Genomic DNA, 20,145 nt, shown 5'->3' with positions numbered 1-20,145 from the left:
AGCAGGTGTGATGTGTTTGAGATAGATGCAGTTTTATGTGGAATGGAGTATGCGTACCAACAACAGAATAGATCAGCGACTTGCTCACTCTGACTGACCAAGTGGAAGGCACCAACAGAGAAAGTGGCCTGTGGTGGACAGGGACAGTATCATGTAGTTACTAACTACCAAAAATCTAATCATGGGTGATTGGAGCATCCAGTCACAAATCCAAACTTTTGTTTTGTTCCACCCCAACATGTCCTTACAGGGTATGTAGCACTTTCTCCAGTCCCTGTATTCGAAAACCAGTTATTCTTTCTAGTCCCGACTATCAGGATCTAGCTATGCAGAGTTCACCAACTTTTCATGCATCTATCTCACCCATTGATTTAAAATTAAAACACCTTATGGAAAGGAAAGGTACAGGTTTAATAGAAACAGAGAGTTCAGTCGATGAAGCAGCACAGGTTAATGAAGTGATGGGCGTATGACATAACTCTTTAGATTACTTTTTGAAAACTAAACCTGAACTTGAAGTGAAACATTTTGGTACGTAATTACAGTCAGTGCCTAAATTAATGTGGGTGATACTGTTGTTTCAATGACAGGTTTCAGAGTAGCAGCCGTGTTAGTCTGTATTCCCAAAAAGAAAAGGAGGACTAGTGGCACCTTAGAGACTAACCAATTTATTTCAGCGTAAGCTTTTGTGAGCTACAGCTCGCTTCGTCGGAGCTGTAGCTCACGAGGAGCTGTACCTCACGAAAGCTTATGCTCAAATAAATTGGTTAGTCTCCAAGGTGCCACTCGTCCTCCTTTTCTTGTTGTTTCAGTGGAAGCTCTAAGGCAACTCCCATCTTTTCCTATGCCGTGTAAGGTATTCATACCTCCCTACTGTATGTTCACTCCATGCCTCCGATGAAGTGGGTTTTAGCCCACAAAAGCTTATGCCCAAAAGAATGTGTTCGTCTCTAAAGTGCCACAAGGCCTCTCTCCTTGTTTTTGCTGATACAGACTCGCACTTGCTACCCCTCTGACACCTGCTTCGATCTTGGCCTCTATTAATCTTGGTACCAGACCACAGGGAGCTCTCTTCCCCGAGCGATTCAGGGGAACTTCATCGCAATCGGGTCTCACACGAAAGCCCAAGGGATCGAGCAAGGGACGCAGGAAGCGGGAGATGGAACTGGCCGGCACCGCTGTGCACAGAGAGCGATCAGCCGGCCGGGCCACGCGGCCCCGCCAGCCGGCCCCGCGCCCACGGCGCACAAGGCACGTGCACGGCGGCCCCGCCCCCGCCGGCTCCCACCCAAGCGGCGTCGCTTCAGGAAAGGCCCCGGATGTCGTAACACTCCGAGCCGCCCTCCTCTGCTTTCCGGCCGCCCCGTCTCCGCGGGGATGGTTGCCGGGGCAACCGCCCCGCGTCCTCCTCCTCCTGGCGGGGCGGCTCGGCGAGCGGGCTCTCGGGTTGGGCTGGTGGCGCTGCCCGGCCCCCCGGGCGGGGCGGGGGCTGAGGGGACGCGGATCGCGGGAGCTCCAGGGGAGTCGCAGCCCGGGAGGTGGGTGCGGGGCGCCGCGGGACCAGCGACCCCGAACTGGGGCTGGCAGGGGGGCCCCTGGGCTTCGGGTGGAGCTGGGTCCAGGCCGTGCCCCGGGGGGGCGGGGCCGGGGCCGGGGGGGTGTCTCTCCTCCGTGTGCCCATGGGGACGACTCTCTTTCTGGCCCTAGGGGGAGGAGTGGCTCCAGGCCAGGCCTCTGGGGCGGGGGGGTACTCCCCCCTATGCCTATGGGGGGGGGGCAAGGACTTCTCTCTGTGCCCCTGGGGGGAGGGGTGGCTCCAGGCCAGGCCTCTGGGGCGGGGGGGTACTCCCCCCTATGCCTATGGGGGGGGGCAAGGACTTCTCTCTGTGCCCCTGGGTGGAGGGGTGGCTCCAGGCCAGGCCTCTGGGGCGGGGGGGTACTCCCCCCTATGCCTATGGGGGGGGCAAGGACTTCTCTCTGTGCCCCTGGGTGGAGGGGTGGCTCCAGGCCAGGCCTCTGGGGTGGGGAGGATACTCCCCCCTATGCCTGTGGGAGGGGGTGAGGACTTCTTTCTGTGCCCCTGGGTGGAGGGGTGGCTCCAGGCCAGGCCTCTGGGGTGGGGAGGATACTCCCCCCTGTGCCTATGGAGGGGGTGAGGACTTCTCTCTGTGCCCCTGGGGGGAGGGGGGGGCTCCAGGCCAGGCCTCTGTGGCGAGGGAGGGGGAGTACTCCTCTCTATGCCCATGGGGCGAGGACTTCTCCCTCTGCCCCTGCGGGGAAGGGTTGGCACTGTCTTGTGCGCTGGGGGTGTCCCCAGCCAGTGCCTTCGCAGTGGCAGGAGCTGGCTTCAGCCTATACACCTGGGTTGAGGGCGGGTGGTGCTAAGCTAGGACACCGATGCTGAATTGTAATGTAGGATGCCTGTGTAATGCAATATGGCCACAAATAATTGCTATACCTCTGTGCGTTTGCCCCCTGAACCCCTGCATATGTCTGTGGAGATTTACATTATATATGTACTGGACTCTTTAGCTGCTTGCAATGATGCAACATGACACACAGTAACTGAACTACAAACACACCATCGTCTTTCGAGAAGAATGGTTGCCATTCATGTATTCAGATGTGTGTTTATATGCTCGTATATATAATATATGTATGTATAATATATGAAATAATTTTTCATCACTGTAGATGTTTTCTTACCTTGGGGTTGTTGTTTTTTTAAGAACGTGTCTGAATTATTTTTTCTTTTAAAGAACACTCTTGGAACATGTCTAGCATTGGTAGACCGTCCTGGAGATTTAAATCTGCTACCCGCAGACAACAGCAGTACAGCCTTCCCCACACTGCCCTATTTAGTGCCTCAATCCTATTTTGATCAGACTGTCTGGAGGGAAAGTGTACTTGTTCTACATGCTTGTGAAATCCTCAACCTTTTTGTCAAGAAGGATGCACAATAGCTGACTGTCAGGGGGTTGTATCACAGTTCTGGTCATGCTTCCCCTGCTGGACACTCAGCCGTTTGTCATAAAGGGATCCAAACACTGAATCCCACGTGCCTTTAGCTTGCTGGAGCTGGACAGAATTTAGGTACTGTTTCTGACTTTGGGTCTCTAGACATGCACTCCTGCTGTAGACCTCACATCTGACACCGCTCTTGGCAGGGGGGACCCTGCAGCCCAATTGCCTGAGTTCTGAAACTAGTGCTGTCTCCCCCAAGCCTTCCCAGCAGCACTTCTGTGTTCCCCAGAATTCCACTGAAGGTGTGAACCTTCTGGTTTACATTTTACCTCTTCAGCGGCCCGTGACAATGAACACCAACAGACACCCAGACTCTGCACAGGATTCTTAAACATCGTTCTTTACTTAGCACAAGCAACGTAAAGATCTTTTCAAAATAATGAACACAGGTGTATGTTTCCCTGCCTCAGTTTCGTACCCCTCTGGAGAGCTCTTTGGGCTTAAGCAGAGCACTCTGGGAAGTCTGAAATCCTTCCCTCCACCTCATGGTTTCTCTCCAGAAACATAGAGCCTGAATAAGTCAGCTAATTTTTTTCTGATCCTTTGCTGGTCTTGCAGTTAAACTGGACCCCCACTATGAAAGCATTCCTCCTGTCTTTTCCTTTCTCCTGTGTGTGTGTCTCTGTGTCTCAAGTTTATATGTCTTACCTACATCTTGTTTCTTTGTTCTTCTGCTGAGGATTTTCCGCTCCTGCTTCTCTGCTCAAGCAGCCTCCTTAGCATACCCATTGTGCGGTAAGAGCACAGGCATGAAGGTTAATGACTCTGCATTGTCCCTGCTCTGGTGGGGGACCTATCAGCAAATGGTGGGTTCCACATTCACACAGAGGTGTATTCCATGATATAACAATAACTTCACAACATTAACCGGAATTCATAAGTTGTACATAAACAGATTCCCCAAATTGTCACAGGTTGCAAGGAATGACATTTGTTAGGAACTTGAGTGAGATTATTATAGACCGAACAATTTGTACAGCACCTAGCACAATGGAGCCACAATCACGTTTGGGTCTGGTGAGCTCTACTTTAATGGGGTGAGAGAAGGCAGTTCAGTTTCCATGGCCTGATTCAGTTCATAGCCCTGCTGATACTGCTGAAAAAGGGGATGGGTGGGGGCACTGGACTGAGGCCACCAAACTCATTTAATTCACACAAACCACTGACCTTGGAGTGGAAGGTTTTCTAATTACCAAATCCCTTAATCGTTACTTCTGGTTAATTCTTCATTAAAACAGTACTAAAGGCTTCATTCAAGAAAAATGGAATATTCTCTAAGACAGCGGTTCTCAAAGCCGGTCCGACGCTTGTTCAGAGAAAGTCACTGGCGCGCCGGACCGGTTTGTTTACCTGCCGCGTCCACAGGTTCGGCCGATCGCGGCTCCCACTGGCCGCGGTTCACCCCTCCAGGCCAATGGGGGCTGCTGGAAGCTGTGGCCAGCACATTCCTTGGCCCATGCCACTTCCCACAGCCCCCATTGGCCTGGAGCGGCGAACCACGGCCAGTGGGAGCCGCGATTGGCCGAACCTGCGGACGCGGCAGGTAAACAAACCGGTCCCGCGCGCCAGGGGCTTTCCCTGAACAAGCGGCGGGCCAGCTTTGAGAACTACTGCTCTAAGATAAATATATTTGTATAAATTACTTTTTGGAGGCCATGACTTTAAAAGTTATTATCTTTTATGTATGTTGTACCAAAAGCATTGTAAATACTTGAAGACACTCTCCTTGCCCAGGGAACTTACATTCTAGATTCATGTCAAACACAGAGAGGGCGGTGGAATGCAGCAGAAGGCAGTGATCACAAATTGCCAAAATTTAGCAAGGTTCAGAAAGGGATTGGACATTTTTATGGATAACAGGAATATCCAGAGTTATAATAGTTCATGCTAAAAGATTTTGGAAGCGATACTAACCCACACGCTGCAGGCTTTAAGTAAATCTCTACCTTTTGGGAATTAGGAGGAAACCTAACGTGCAACAAGATTATCCCACATCTGCCTAATGTGAGGTTTCTTTCACCTTCCTCTTGAAGCATCTGGTACTGGCAACTGTGAGAGACCGGAGATTGGACTAGAAAGACCACAAGTCTGATCCAGTCTGGCAATTCCTATGTTCCTATTAATCAGTAAAGTATAGCATATATCTTGTTAGTACTGTGGTTTTTATTTGGATTGTCTTTTAAAATGATTATTTAATTCATTGTTTTTTAAACTTCAAGTATGGGGGAAGACTACCTGTGGTCTGGTTTGTAAACCACTACCAGAGGGGAAGATTGGTTTGTGGCATCTATGACAGAGCAGAGGAGAGAGTGGGAAAGGATACAAAGAAGCCAGTTAGATGGGAGGCTAGTTTTGAAAAGGTTCTCATTCTGTAATCTTCTGCTCTGACTTTTTTCTTGTTTTGTTTTTAGCAAACCATGGACTCTGACAAAGGAGTGAATGAAAATTTAAAAATCCAGTTTAAGGCTTTACAGGAGCAACAGCAGAGGAGGCTACAAAATCTTATGGAGAAAAAGAAAGAAAAGCACATTCAGAAAGACAGCAGCAACAACCCAAAGGAGACTTTTGGAGTCCAGGATGATTTAAATCTGTTTAAAGTAGATGGACAACTATCAAATGAAGAGATCAGCAAAAGGTAAAGGTACAATTCACATTGTTAGAAAGGATACAGAACTATACTTAGCACCTCGTCCTACAAACTCCCACTGACGTTAATATGTAAAATCACTACTGACATCATGGATTGGCAATCTATCTGTAGGGCTATCAAGTCTTCATCAGTGTAGTATTTGAGTACCTCATAATCTTCAATGTATTTATCCTCATAACACCCCAGTGAGGGAGGGAGGTGCTGTCTGTAATGCTTATAGACCAGGTGCCAACTCATGCCAAGGCCCAGGGCCTCACTGATGCTTTTCATTAGCTCTCCACAGCTCATCTCTACTACACTGTGACCTACTCCCTCCTTTTTGCTTTAGTTTATTCTCAAATCTAACTAATAAAGCGATATGATACGATGGAGATGTTTCTCAGAGGAAAGTCTGTTTATATGCAGGTTTCAGAGTAGCAGCCGTGTTAGTCTGTATTCGCAAAAAGAACAGGAGGACTTGTGGCACCTTAGAGACTAACAAATTTATTTGAGCATAAGCTTTCGTGAACTACAGCTCACTTCATCGGATGCATTCAATGGAAAATACAGTGGGGAGATTTATATACATAGAGAACATGAAACAGTGGGTGTTACCATACACACTGTAACAAGAGTGATCACTTAAGGTGAGCTATTACCAGCAGGAGAGTGGGGAGGGAGAGGGAACGACCTTTTGTAGTGTTAATCAAAGTGGGCCATTTCCAGCAGTTGACAAGAACGTCTGAGGAACGGTGAGGGATGGAATAAACATGGGGAAATAGTTTTACTTTATGTAATGACCCATCCACTCCCAGTCTGTATTCAAGCCTAAGTTAATTGTATCCAGTTTGCAAACTAATTCCAATTCAGCAGTCTCTCGTTGGAGTCTGTTTCTGAAGTTTTTTTGTTGAAGAATTGCAACTTTTAGGTCTGTAATCGAGTGACCAAAGAAGTGTTCTCCAGCTGGATTGTGAATGTTATAATTCTTGACGTCTGATTTGTCTCCATTTATTCTTTTACGTAGAGACTGTCCAGTTTGACCAATGTACATGACAGAGGGGCATTGCTGGCACATGATGGCATATATCACATTGGTGGATGTGCAGGTGAACGAGCCTCTGATAGTGTGGCTGATGTGATTAGGCCCTATGATGGTGTCCCCTGAATAGATATGTGGACACAGTTGGCAACGGGCTTTGTTGCAAGGATAGGTTCCCGAGTTAGTGGTTCTGTTGTGTGGTGTGTGGTTGCTGGTGAGTATTTGCTTCAGGTTGGGGGGCTGTCTGTAAGCAAGGACTGGCCTGTCTCCCAAGATCTGTGAGAGTGATGGGTCGTCCTTCAGGATAGGTTGTAGATCCTTGATGATGCGTTGGAGAGGTTTTAGTTGGGGGCTGAAGGTGATGGCTAGTGGCGTTCTGTTATTTTCTTTGTTGGGCCTGTCCTGTAGTAGGTGACTTCTGGATACTCTTCTGGCTCTGTCAATCTGTTTCTTCACTTCAGCAGGTGGGTATTGTAGTTGTAAGGATGCTTGATAGAGATCTTGTAGGTATTTGTCTCTGTCTGAGGGGTTGGAGCAAATGCAGTTGTATCGTAGAGCTTGGCTGTAGACTATGGATCGTGTGGTGTGGTCTGGATGAAAGCTGGAGGCATGTAGGTAGGAATAGCGGTCAGTAGGTTTCCGGTACAGGGCGGTGTTTATGTGACCATCGCTTATTAGCACCGCAGTGTCCAGGAAGTGGATCTCTTGTGTGGATTGGTCCAGGCTGAGGTTGATGGTGGGATGGAAATTGTTGAAATCATGGTGGAATTCCTCAAGGGCTTCTTTTCCATGGGTCCAGATGATGAAGATGTCATCATCCCACCATTCCTCAGATGTTCTTGTCAACTGCTGGAAATTGCCCACCTTGATTATCACTACAAAAGGTTCTCCACCCCCCTCCCTCCCGCCTGCTCTCCTGCTGGTAATATCTCACCTTAAGTGATCACTCTCCTTACAGTGTGTATGGTAACACCCATTGTTTCATGTTCTCGATGTATATAAAACTCCACACTGTATTTTCCACTGAATGCATCCGATGAAGTGAGCTGTAGCTCACGAAAGCTTATGTTCAAATAAATTTGTTAGTCTCTAAGGTGCCACAAGTCCTCCTTTTCTTTTTGTTTATATGCTGTTAGGAGTTTAATCCTCCTCTGGCGAAACTAATTTTGGTCAAATTTTGGAAAACAGCTCTGAAGAAAACCTATGTGGAAAGTTGGAAATGGAGGGTTAGATTTTGAAACTTTATTCCTGATTAACTTCATAACTGTTTAAAAATGTATTTGTGCACAAGTTTATGTCCAGCAAAAAACGGTACTGTTTTACTGTATGAGTCTCTATGGAATTGGATAGAAACCTGGGAATGACGTATTTTTTCACCTCTCTGAGTGGATTGCGGCATTGTTTGCTCTTCTTCTTTTTGAATATTGCAGAAGGCTTTGAATTCCCTTTAATCTGGGGGTTTACACCAGGAATATACCACTTAATTATGAGTGTTTTGAAGCTTTCCTTAAATTGGTTCTGCTTATTATATTTATACAGGGAATATGTACCTAAAACCAGAAATTGATTTGGGCAGAGAAAACGCATCTTTTTTTGCACAGGCATGATTTGGTCTCCATTCAGAAACTGACATTTATGGGGACCCTTTAAGAAAGGCAAGGAAGGATGGTCCAGTGGCTAGTGCACTAGTCTGGGCTCTGGGAGACCCTTGTTCAATTCCTACTCTTCTGCCAACATCTTGTGTGATTTTGGGAAGTCACTTAGATTCTCTGTGGCTCTTGGTTAAATAGGGATAATAGCGCTGCCCTTCCTCATAGGGGTGCTGTGAGGATAACTACATTAAAGATTGAGAGGTGCTCAGGTACTGCGGGGATGGGAGCCATCTAAGTACCTAAGATCTTAAGTTCCATTGTATGCAGTGTAGTTGGAGCCATGTCAGTCCCAGGATATTAGAGAGACAAGGTGGTTAGGGTAATATCTTTATTGGACCAACTTCTGTTGGTGAGAGAGACAAGCTTTCAAGCCATACAGAGCTCTTCTTCAGGTGTGGGAAAGGAACTCCCAGCATCACAGTAAATGCAACAGGTGGAGCAGATTGTTTAGCATAATATTGTAAGGGACCACTCTAGGTAGAGTGGCCTGTGAACATCTCTGCAGTTATAGGACAAAGTTAACTCAATAACTTAGTCAGGAGTCCTACCAGAGCTAACTTTCTTGTGGTATTTCCACTCCTTGTCCCAGACAAAGACCAGAAGCACTGAAGTTAACTGAATTTATTGACTCTCAAAACTTAATTTACTTACCCCTAGTGAACATAGCTCATTAGGTATGGTTTTATGTGTAATCAAACTTATTATTAATTTTATTATTCTGAGCATATATTTGAAGCTGGTATCTGCCATAATTGCTGATTTGTTTTCTAGGTTGCTTGAGGATGAAAACGAGCAGCTTCAGGATCAGCTTCGAGAGGTTGTAGATGAAAATGGCAGGCTGTACAAACTGGTGAAGGAGAGAGATTTTGAAATCCGGCAGCTTCGAAAGAAAATAGAGGAGGAGAGATTAGCCCTGAAAGGTAAACGGAACAGATGTATAGACTCACTTCTGCAGCAAGACAGGCCATCTTGTAGGAACTTGTTGCTTGATGCTCATAACAATAGCTGGTAACAGGACTGTGGTAATAGTTTAGTTCATAACAATGATTTCATATGTCATCTCTTCACTTCCTACATGGTACTGCTCCCAATACTCTGCACCTTCATCCCTTCCACGTAGCACTACCCAGCCTGCAGGAGTGACTATGGATTTTCAGCATTCACATCTTCCATTGATTTCATTTGGAGTTGCAGGTTCTCAGCCTTTTGAAAATCATGCCCTGTGGTGTTAGGGCTATAGTAATTCCCCTGCACTGATGCTGTATGAGAGAGTGAGGGAAACTGAGGGCTCTGGGTCTGGTGAATTAGTTAGGCCTTTTTAAAAGAGACTAATTGCCTGAGAGGATTTGGAGCTGTCCCTAACTCCCAGCTATATCACAGAGGTGTGTTACAAGGGACCCTCTTTCTTCTGATTGCTATTATATTTTAGGGTTTCTCAACAATCATGTGAGAGTGCTTAGAGGCTTTTCTTCTTCCTGAATATCAGAAATTATTGGGGAATGGTGGTATCAAATTTAGGCTGCACGTCACTTTTCTTCCACTCTCTGGCTGATTCCTGCAACTGAAATGGCAGCCAGGGAGAGCGAGCCCAGTAACTTCAGGCCAGAACATCTTTAAAATGAGGAGAAAGCAGATCAAAAAGTGGCGTGTGTGTAGTCACGGCTGATGAGGAGCATCTCTGCAGCACTCTGTGCTTTTATTCATGTGAGGAAAAAACGCTCTTTGTGCTGCATGTGTATTGTTCTTTTCCCCTGGCTGAATCCTTTTAGGGCCATACTGGGCCTCTTCCACTAGCTGCCAGTGGCCTTTCACTGTCGCCTCCACAGGCCTCTTCAGTGTGCTGCCTTGGGCCTTTTTTCACTGACTACTGTGGGCCTCTCCTTTTGGCTACCAAAAGCATCTTCCTTCAGCTACCACAGGCCTTCATGTTGGCTACAGCAGGCTTCTTGTCACAGGGAACTTATGTGTGCCTGTTCCAGGTACAGTGAGACATAGTGGAATTGCTGGTGGGGATTAGAGGTTGTGCTCCTAAACTTTGTCTTTGATGTCACTGCCATTGAATCATTATTCTGATACTCTTGAATTTCATTCTCATGTGCTTGTAGAGGAGGAGTTAGAACCTTCTCCAAAGATGTAAAGCAACTATATCACCATTAGTGAAACCACTCAGGTGCTTTTAGCATCATCACTCAAAGTGTCTAATTCTTCTCCTGTTAAAGTCTCACCATTTCTATTAATGCTTTTATCTCTTTTTCTAAAGAAAAGTTTGGGCTTGCTAAATGCTCCTCTTTCAGTCATATTGTAATTACATGCTCCGGTTGTCATTTTTCCCCTTAATAAACTCCAGCTAAGGATGCAGTAAATTCAGATCTCTCACCTGAGATGGGAGTTGTGGGTGTTGTCCAGAGGAATGGGCACCTGGACCTCTGGGTTTTAGTGCTGGATTTGCCACTGATGCACTATGTGGTCTTAAACAAGTCATTCAACCTCTGTATCCTCATCTGTAAAATGGGGGTAATGATATTTCCTATGTCAGAGGGAAGGATATTCTAAGAATTATAAGTCTCCCCACTGTATTTTCCACTGAATGCGTCCGATGAAGTGAGCTGTAGCTCACGAAAGCTTATGCTCAAATAAATTTGTTAGTCTCTAAGGTGCCACAAGTCCTTCTTTTCTTTTTGCGGATACAGACTAATGCTGCTGCTACTCTGAAACTTAAGAATTAATGTCTGTAAAAGAGCTTTGAGATTCTTAGATGAAAGGTGCTCTAAAAAGGCAAAATATTATTCTTTATTTATTGTATCTTACAGGAGGCACATCTGAGACATAAATGAACCTCAGTTCCACACAGATCTGTTAATTGTTTATTACTGACATCAAAAATGATGAATTCTGGAAGTCAAATTTTAGAAACTTTATTCATGTTGAAGAAACAAATGCCACAGACTCTTAAATTCCTCCTCTGTTATTTTGTGTTGCATTCCTCATTTTGCATCTCTGCCCTGTTTAAATGCTTGTATCACACACACTTGGGGCCCTGGCTAGGTGGACAGCTATGATTAAAACTGCATAAAACTTAAATGGTACTGGGTGTTTAACAATTTAGACATGCAGTCCTAGCTTCTTCCACCAGGCGTCATTGTTGCCCAGAGTAGCTGCGATGACCAAAATAGGAAAGGAGAATAACTGCAATAAGCACGACTGAATGACGCATACCTTATACGTTCATGCTTTCTTATTCCTTGCATTTTATATTTAATAACCAAAAGACAGTATGTCTAATGGTTAGAGCTAGAAACTGGGAGCCAGGACTCCTGAATTCTGTTTCTGCTCCTGCAGCTGACACATAGGTTAGCTTTGGGCAAGTCACTCTGGGCCAGATTTTTAAGGTATTTAAGTGCCTAACACCCATTGATTTAAATGGGAATTAGGTACCTAAATGCCTTTAAAAATCTGGCCTCTGTATCTCAATTTTCCATATCTGTAATATGGAGATAATGATCATCACCCATCTCTCAGAGGTATAAAGCACTTTAAGCCTCTTGTATGAAAATGCTATTTATTTGTTTTTATTATAATAATTATCACTAATTGTTAATTATTATGAAGAGGAGGAGGAGGAGTAATAGTTCCCGGAGATGGGAGGAAGTATTATACCAGATCAAAAGAGCAAGAATGATGCAGACACATTTTTCTTTGCAAGGATTTTCAATAGTAACACATATGGGGTCACATTCTCCCCTGACCCACACTCTGTGTAATCCATTTTAAGTAAATTGAGTTGTACGAGGCATAACATTTTCGTAAGAGATTTAGAATTAATTGGGGTTCCATACATTGCATCAGAATTCATGTGGTATGAGATACCGAGGATCCTTACAGACATTGGCAAACAGGTCATCACAAAGCTTGAAACGCTGAGGGGACAGATCAGCAGAACTATGGGGGTTTGGCAGCTAATGGCAGTAGCCCAGCAAAATCTTCATATACCTGCAGAAGAGTTACTGCTCAGGGTTTTTACTTCCTGTGTATTATTGTAGAGATAGAGATATTCTTGTACATGTTTTTAATTATTATTGTACTTGTACATAGTACCTTTTCATCACTTAAATTACATGACAGTCTGAATGGTATGCAAAGATTACTTTATCTACAACTCTGGGAGAATGTAGCATCTGTTTGACAGTGTACAGTAACATTGTGGAACTATTAAGAACCCATGTGAAAGTACAAGGTGTTTTTTAATAGGAACCGTGTAATTACCCATTTGGCATGTAGCCAGGACTCTAACCCTTTAGAACAGTGAAGGGATCGAGCAAAACTGGTACCTTTGGTTCAGCAGCTACTCCAGTGCTAAGCTGCCAGTGCAAACTGAGCATTGGTATTTTCACCACCATGTCACGAAAACCTACTCAAAACAGGCTCTCACAATACCGTGAGCAAACTAGCTGAGCCTTGTCTATACTAGTGCTTACGCCATTGCTACTCCTAGAGCAGCTGCATTCTTGCTGGCATTTGTCGAAATGTGGGTTATAGCTTAGCATGGACAAGGCATTCATGACCACAAGTGGAAAGGGCCTCTGCTTTATGTCTCATGCCAAAGTAGGTACCTCCAGGAACATAGTGCCTCCAGCACCATGATAAGATATTGGGTGAGCACTAACTGAGGGCTGGGTGGCATAAGTTGGATCATGAATGCCTCTCTCTCTCCCTTGCTATGCACTCTCTCTTTAACCATGCAGTTGTGCTTAGTACAGATCTAAATGAAGGAGGTTTGGTCATAAAAATACAGTATGCTCTTGGTAGAGAAGAAAAACATTAGTTAATCTGGATCCTGCAGCTAAGATTTTTCCTTCATTTTATGTATTTCTCTTTTTTTTCTTCAGGGATGTCTGGTTTAGCAGGGGATGTTGCAGCTACTAAAATCGTTGAACTGTCCAAAAAGAATCGTGAGCTAACTGCTGAGACAGAGAGTGAAAAAGCCAAAGTGAAACAGCTGAATAACAAAGTCAAAGAGCTTGAAAAAGAAGTACGGTCTCTTCTGTTGTCATGGTAGAGCTTCGAAATCAGGCCAGTAGCTTTCTGAGGGCAATGTCAGCTTGAGAAACTGGTTTTGATTCTTGTTGCTACTGGTCGGCTTGTTACAGCATCAGTTCTTGCCATGGGTTCTTTTCATCCCTGCCCTTGGAAGGACAGATGGGTTCATTCTTTTAGCAGTTTCCATCCTTTCTGGAAGGATGGGAATGAGGTATAATGAGCCAGAGATTCATGAAATGCCAGTTAGAAATCTGAAAATGCAGGTGCTTGTCCAAAGGGTAATCACAGCAATCTTCTAGTTATGCCTTCTGGGGTGGCTCTTTTTTGGTAGGAATTATTTCTCCGCATCTTGGAGAATGAGGCCACAGACCTGTAGAACTGTCCCAGCTAATCCAAAAGGAGCCCTAACTTTCCTGAAGCTCAGTCATGGGGTATTACACAGTAGGATTTTTCCCCTTTAAAATACCTATGGAGTCATAGGGTTAAGTAAAATAATTTCTTTTATTCAATTTTGCATGATTTTCATATGAAATGGGTGAATTGGAATTCAAAAGTCTACATTTTATTGAGCAAACCGATTTTAGACGTGAGCATCTGTCAGGGTTCCCTCCCCACTCTGAACTCTGGGGTACAGATGTGGGGACCCGCCTGAAAGACCCCCTAAGCTTATTTCTATCAGCTTAGGTTAAAAACTTCCCCAAGGCACAAATCCTTCCTTGTCCTTGGATGGGTACTGCTGCCACCACCAAATGAGCTAGACAAAGATTCAGGAAAAGGATCACTTGGAGTTCCTGTTTCCCCAAAATATCCCCCCAAACTCCTTCACCCCGTTTCCTGGGGAGGCTTGAGAATCATATACCAACCAAATAGGTAAACCAGGTGAGCACAGACCAGACTCTTGCGTTTTTAGGACACTAAAAACCAATCAGATTCTTAAAAACAGAACTTTATTATAAAGAAAAAAGTAAAAGAAGCACCTCTGTAAAATCAGGATGAAAGGTAATTTTACAGGGTAATAACATTTAAAACACAGAGGATTCCGCTCTAGGCAAAACTTTAAAGTTACAAAAAAACAAGAATAAACCTCCTTCTTAGCTTAGGGAAAATTCACAAGCTAAAACAAAAGATAATCTAATGCATTTCCTTGCTTTACTTACAATTTTTGTAATCTAGATGCTCATTTTAAGTAGGGTTTTAGGAGGGGGTGTTTTTTCTGCCCTGGTCTCTCTCTGTCCCGGAGAGAACAACAAAGAAAACACAAACAAAAAACCTCCTCCCATAGATTTGAAAGGATCTTCTTCCTTCATTGGTCTTTTTGGTCAGGTGCCAACCAGTTTATTTGAGCTTCTTAACCCCTTACAGGTAAAGGAGGGATTTTATGCTACCCTTAGCTGTATGTTTATGACAGCATCATAATAGGATGTTCTGATCCCATGCATTGATCTCTATTAGACTTGATCTGCATTTAAGTACATAGATACCTGCTTTATGTACCTAACTCCTGAATGTGAGCATCCTCGGTGCCCACATTTGACGACTGATCCCACCATTGCAAGTCAGCAGCTGGTTGCGGTTCTTTCTTTTAGTAAAATAGCACAGCTTCTCTCAGGGAACATTTAATTATGTGTTTTTGAAATATGTATTTATGTGGCTACCTGGAAAGTTTAATGGAAGATGAAGACATTTTTGCTGGAGTAATTAAAAGCTACACATGCTTTTGAAGTCACTGTTATTCTTCAGCGTAATCTTCCTTGGAGTTATGCTCTGGTCACTGTATGCATTCTGTAATGTGTGCATGTGTTTCAGCTACAAACAGCCCTCGGAAAAATCCAGTCTCTTGGTGGCAATGACTCAGGAATCAAGCAATCGATGTTGAGAACGATGGAAGGAAACTCGGTATGAATTAAGAAAAGGAGTACTTGTGGCACCTTAGAGACTAACAAATTTATTTGAGCATAAGCTTTCATGAGCTATGTTTTTTATAGAAAAATTCAAAATGACAACTAATAATTTGTTCCTTTCTGTTGTACAGTCTCTTTCATCATGATGAAATCATCTATCCTTGCCACTGGTATTATAATCTGTCCTAATTGCTGTATGTTCAAACTCAGTGAGTGAGTTTGAGTGGGTGGTTATAGTGTTGGAAAAGAAAAAGTTTTGTGACCTGGTCAACTGATCTTTCCTTTCTCCCTGCTGCATCTTTACAGGGCCTCCGATTAAACAAGGGTTATAGTACATGTCAGCTTCAGAGCTCACCAAGCAAACCATGATCTACCACATACCATCGTAATTGGGGGGGAGGGGGGGTTTACAGGAGAATTGATAATTATTTCCATAGATAAAAGAAACAATAATTGTTAATTTTTAAGAGGTCCCTGCCAAGTTCTGTCAGAGTTGCATTGTGGTTTGTTTTTATTTTCTTTCAATAACACAACTCAGTTAAGGGGTTATTCCACAGCTTGGGAGCCTAGTGGAAGGATGGTAGAAGAGGCATTGGAGAGGCAGGATGACCCAGAGGCTAAAACACAGGACTTGGAGTCAGGCAGATCTAGGCTGTATTCCAGGCTCTGCCACAGACTGACTGTGGGATCCAGGGCAAACCACTGAACACTCAGTTTCCCCATCTGTAAAAGGGGTATAATAACAGTTACTTGTTTCACGTCAATGTTGAGGGTTAATTCATTATTGTTTGCAGAAGCACTTTTGAGGATTCACAAGATGCACAGAGTATCATTATTATTAGAGGAAGCACAATCCACTGCTACACAGGCAAGGCAAACGGGCTGATTAGGACTTGGAGTCCAGTGGAGATATTGCACTCAGTCTGTGATGAAGGGTGTCCCTCTGTCTCCTCAAGACAGATGGGTTTGATCAGGAGCTATTTGCAGACTGAGACCTCCTTTGCTGAAAGGTCACTATATCTCTCAGAATGTACATGTACATTGCTATTCTGTATCAACCCATTCTGAGACATGTCTGAGCTTTCCTCTTGGTCATGTATTGTCCTTTCTGGTAGTCAGTTCTGTTTTCTATAGTGGATTCCATCCTTATCAAACACATTTTCCTTCTCTCAAAGCCTGAAAGTCCAGAGTTGAAAGCTTTGCAAGAAAAATTAACTGCAGCCAACTTTAAAGCAATGGAGTATCGCAATCAGCTCCAAACCACAAAACAGGAACTAAAGATGATGCAAAAGGTACTAGTCCACATCTTGTAATGTACATAGTGATCTGGGCCTGGTTTCTGTAAGGGAGACCGTTTGTTTGTTAAATCAAGAATGGTGGTTTGTTTTCTCTTGGTTTTGATTAGTCTCCTTGATGCACCAGGAAGGAAGGCACAAGAGCGGTGATAACACTGGTTGGATTCTAAAGTGGAGAACACTGAGCTACATGTAATTCCTGATCTAACAATGCCACCATCACTTTCCAATATTTCTATTGATGGTACAGTTCTGAATCTTGTACGACATTTATGCCCTGATTCAACAAAACAGTTAAACTTGTGATTAACGCTAAGCATGTGCCTAAGCGCATCTCTGTTTCGCAAAGCATTTAATCACATACTTAGCTTTAAGCATAGGCTTAAATCTTATTCAAGTCAATGGGATTTAAATCCATGCTTATAGTTGCTGAACTGGGGCTTCAAAGCAATTTATTCCTTCCTGATTCACTGTGGCCCCTTAGTGCATTATTCTGCACTGTTCCCACATGATACTTCCTTGTTAATAATGGTTACTAAAGGGATTTTTATCTGTTAATACTGGTGGCCATGTAGTACAATTTGAACGCCCCCTCCACATATATATAGTATTGATTCACCTTTCACTGTAAGGACAGTTCAGACATTTTATTGAGTGGTTCCTTTCTAAAGAAAGAAGAATATCCAACCTTTAAATATTGAATTGTATTTAAATACCCATTTCAGCAAGAATTTGTTGGTACTTTGGTTCCCAGTGAAGCCATTAATATTAGCCAAAATCTGGTCACAAACAGTTCTCTGTTGTAGTATTGATCTGACAGAACTTGCTTCATATGGGCTGAATATGAGTTACAGGCACCAAAGGGATACAATAAGTATGTATATAAATTCAGTATTTTGTGTTTGCTAGGAGAAGGGCCACATTTATATACACACACACACATATAGCCCAGTCTCTCTGTTAATATTCATGGCTTATTCACAGCTTTTAGCAAGTGAAGTTGGTGAAGATGTGAACATTCAGAATCTCTTGACCATCTCTGGCAGTTGGCGTGGACGGGCCCAGCAAATACTTGTTCTGCAAGGCAAGGTAAGTTACTACTCTGGGTCTTTTTCTTAATCTATATGTAAAGTTATCTTTTTGGTGTTTAGAGCTGAGTGCAAACTTGCAAACACATACTGGGCCTCCATGTTTGTTGAAATTATGACATTTTGAACATGGACATATTGTATAGTGCAGTCCTGCAAAATCCCACCCTGTTCGTTCACCTGTGGTGAGTATTTTTTTTTCTTCTGATGAGCAAGTAAATATCACTAGCTGTCTTGTTATCAATAAGTCACAATCAATGCTAGGCAAGTAGTGCAGTCACAAAAAGAAGGCTAATGTCATTCTAGAGTAACAGGTGAGGTAATTGTCCTGGTCCAGTCAGCACTGGTAATGCCTCAGCTGTAGTACTGTGTCCAGTTCTAGTTGCCACATTTAGGGAAGAAATGGACAAATTGGAGAGAGTCCAGAGGAGAGCAACAACAATGATCAAAGGTTTAAAAAACTTGACCTATGAGGAAAGGTTAAAAAAAACTGGGGATGTTTAGTTTTGAGAAAAGAAGACTGAAGGGAGACCTGATAACAGTCTTCAGCCACGTTAAATGCTGTTATAAAGAGGAAGGCAATCAATTGTTCTCCACATCATTGGAGATGTTAAGAACAGGTTAGGTCGTGCCTCGGTGCAGGCAGCTGGACTGGATGACCTCTCAAAGTCTCTTCCTACCTTACATTTCGTGATTCTAAATTTTGTATTTGGCTGGTAAGTTTTCATGATAGTGTTACAAGCATGGTATGATGTTATGATCATATAAGGCGTAAAATCACGCCTTAAAGCAAAGCGATGTGAAAACTTGACATGTATTTTGGGGGGTTGGAGAAGGTTGGTTTGTTTAGAAAATACATTTTTTTAAAAGTTTGATTTCTGCCTTTTAAAAAGTCTTGCAGCATCTAGTGCTGTGTAAGTCAGGTGCTGGAGCACTGTCCATAACCATGGGCTATATTGTTGTGACTGAGTAAGGGAGAGAATGAAGAAGAAAGATTGCTAGTCCCTAATTTATTTAATTCTTAATTTGTAGCAGTTGCAGGAGCATCACTTGCTTGCAGCATGTGGCCAAGTATACAGAAATTATTTAATGCAAATAAATGGCCAGTCATTTAGTGCTCAGATAAACAGGCATTAAAATAAACAGCTCTACAATATATTGAAATCTGGGGTTTGAGTTTTGGGTTGTTTTTTTTAAACACACCCACCCTAGGAAATTTTGTGTTACATTAATTAAACTGGTTTCAGAGTAACAGCCGTGTTAGTCTGTATTCGCAAAAAGAAAAGGAGGACTTGTGGCTGTTACTCTGAAACCTGTCATTATGCAAGGCACTGCATTTAGCCGTATGGAGTGGAAATCTATCAACTGCAAAATTGGTTAGTCTTTATGGTGCCACAAGTACTCCTTTTCTTTTTATTAATTAAACTATTTCAAACTTCAGCTCCATTGGTATTGGGAATCCTGCACTTACAATGAGGATCCTGGTCCAAGATGCTTAGCAATGAACCTTCTAGTGACATCTTTAACTCTCCATTACTTCTGAGGGGCTTCATCCACCTTACTGCCACTTGGGAAATGGAGACAAGCTGCTGACACAGGACATAAGGCTTCTCTCTGATTGTTTTCTTGTGTGCTGTCACTCCACTGCAGTTAGGTGCATGCAGCTGAACAGGGACTTTTCACTTTCATTGGCTAAAACGGTAAATTCCAGCTTTTCTTTGGCCAAAATGGGTCTTCCCTCCTGAAGACATACCTTCCTGTGTCTAGTTGTGCCCACCTGCCTGGTGTAGACATCTATGAACGGGAATTTGAAAGAGTGGGCCCTGCTGCTGTGCCAGTTAACTGTGATTTGTAATGTCAATAACTATATGACATGACTCTCCACTCTGGACCAGATCCAACCTTTGGCATCTTTGACATCAATCGAAGCAATGCATACACAGCCAAAGCCGGAGTTAGGTCCTGAGTGTACTTTCACATTCTCCCCTAGGTTCGAGAGCTGGAGAATCAGTTGGGTCAGAGCAAGAGCAGAGCATCAGTGAATAATGTTGATGAGGAAATGCTGGCCCTTACAGATCCACAGAAGCTGTCAGCCCAAGAGAAAAACCTGTTACGGATTCGCAGCTTGGAAAAAGAAAAGAAAGAAGCCTTGCAGGTAAGGCACGGGGAGTTGTGATAGATTTGCATAGAATACGTAATATGTAAGAACTCTGCCTCCCTTTGTGTAGGTGCACTAGAGAAGGGATAGGGCACTGTCACACCCACCCGGGGCTAAATATAAGTAGGGTCTCAGTGCCCAGGAGTTAGAGAAGTGGCTAGCACTGCTGAATGCTCTAGTGGCCCCAGCGGGTGTGGGGGATGCATAGGGCCATGGCAGCAAGATGTGCAGAGAGGCATGGGCTACATACAGTACAAAGGTTCAGCAAGTGCACTTCTCTATAGACTCTCCCCACCACCAGTTGTTAGAATGCCTCCAGCTA

The 20,145-nt window shown here is 43.8% G+C and overlaps 1 protein-coding gene across 2 annotated transcripts in view; it reads left to right on the top strand.

The window, feature by feature from the left end:
* Positions 1-1,360: 1,360 nt before the first annotated feature.
* Positions 1,361-20,145, top strand: part of CCDC13 (coiled-coil domain containing 13) — a 37,092-nt gene continuing 18,307 nt past the window's right edge. Inside the window, exons 1-8 of one of the 2 annotated variants that reach the window (XM_048837408.2) lie at positions 1,361-1,538; positions 5,436-5,659; positions 9,116-9,264; positions 13,231-13,373; positions 15,188-15,277; positions 16,458-16,574; positions 17,562-17,666; positions 19,656-19,820. In XM_048837408.2, the coding sequence (XP_048693365.1) occupies positions 5,442-5,659; positions 9,116-9,264; positions 13,231-13,373; positions 15,188-15,277; positions 16,458-16,574; positions 17,562-17,666; positions 19,656-19,820 (987 nt within the window). In that variant the 5' untranslated portion in view covers positions 1,361-1,538; positions 5,436-5,441. The remainder of the gene's footprint in view (positions 1,539-5,435; positions 5,660-9,115; positions 9,265-13,230; positions 13,374-15,187; positions 15,278-16,457; positions 16,575-17,561; positions 17,667-19,655; positions 19,821-20,145) is intronic. The other variant, XM_048837410.2, reaches the window with a different exon arrangement.

Source organism: Caretta caretta, chromosome 2, assembly GCF_965140235.1.
Source record: "Caretta caretta isolate rCarCar2 chromosome 2, rCarCar1.hap1, whole genome shotgun sequence".
In the NCBI taxonomy this organism is placed as follows: domain Eukaryota; kingdom Metazoa; phylum Chordata; order Testudines; family Cheloniidae; genus Caretta; species Caretta caretta.
This window is presented reverse-complemented; position numbering and strand designations above follow the sequence as displayed.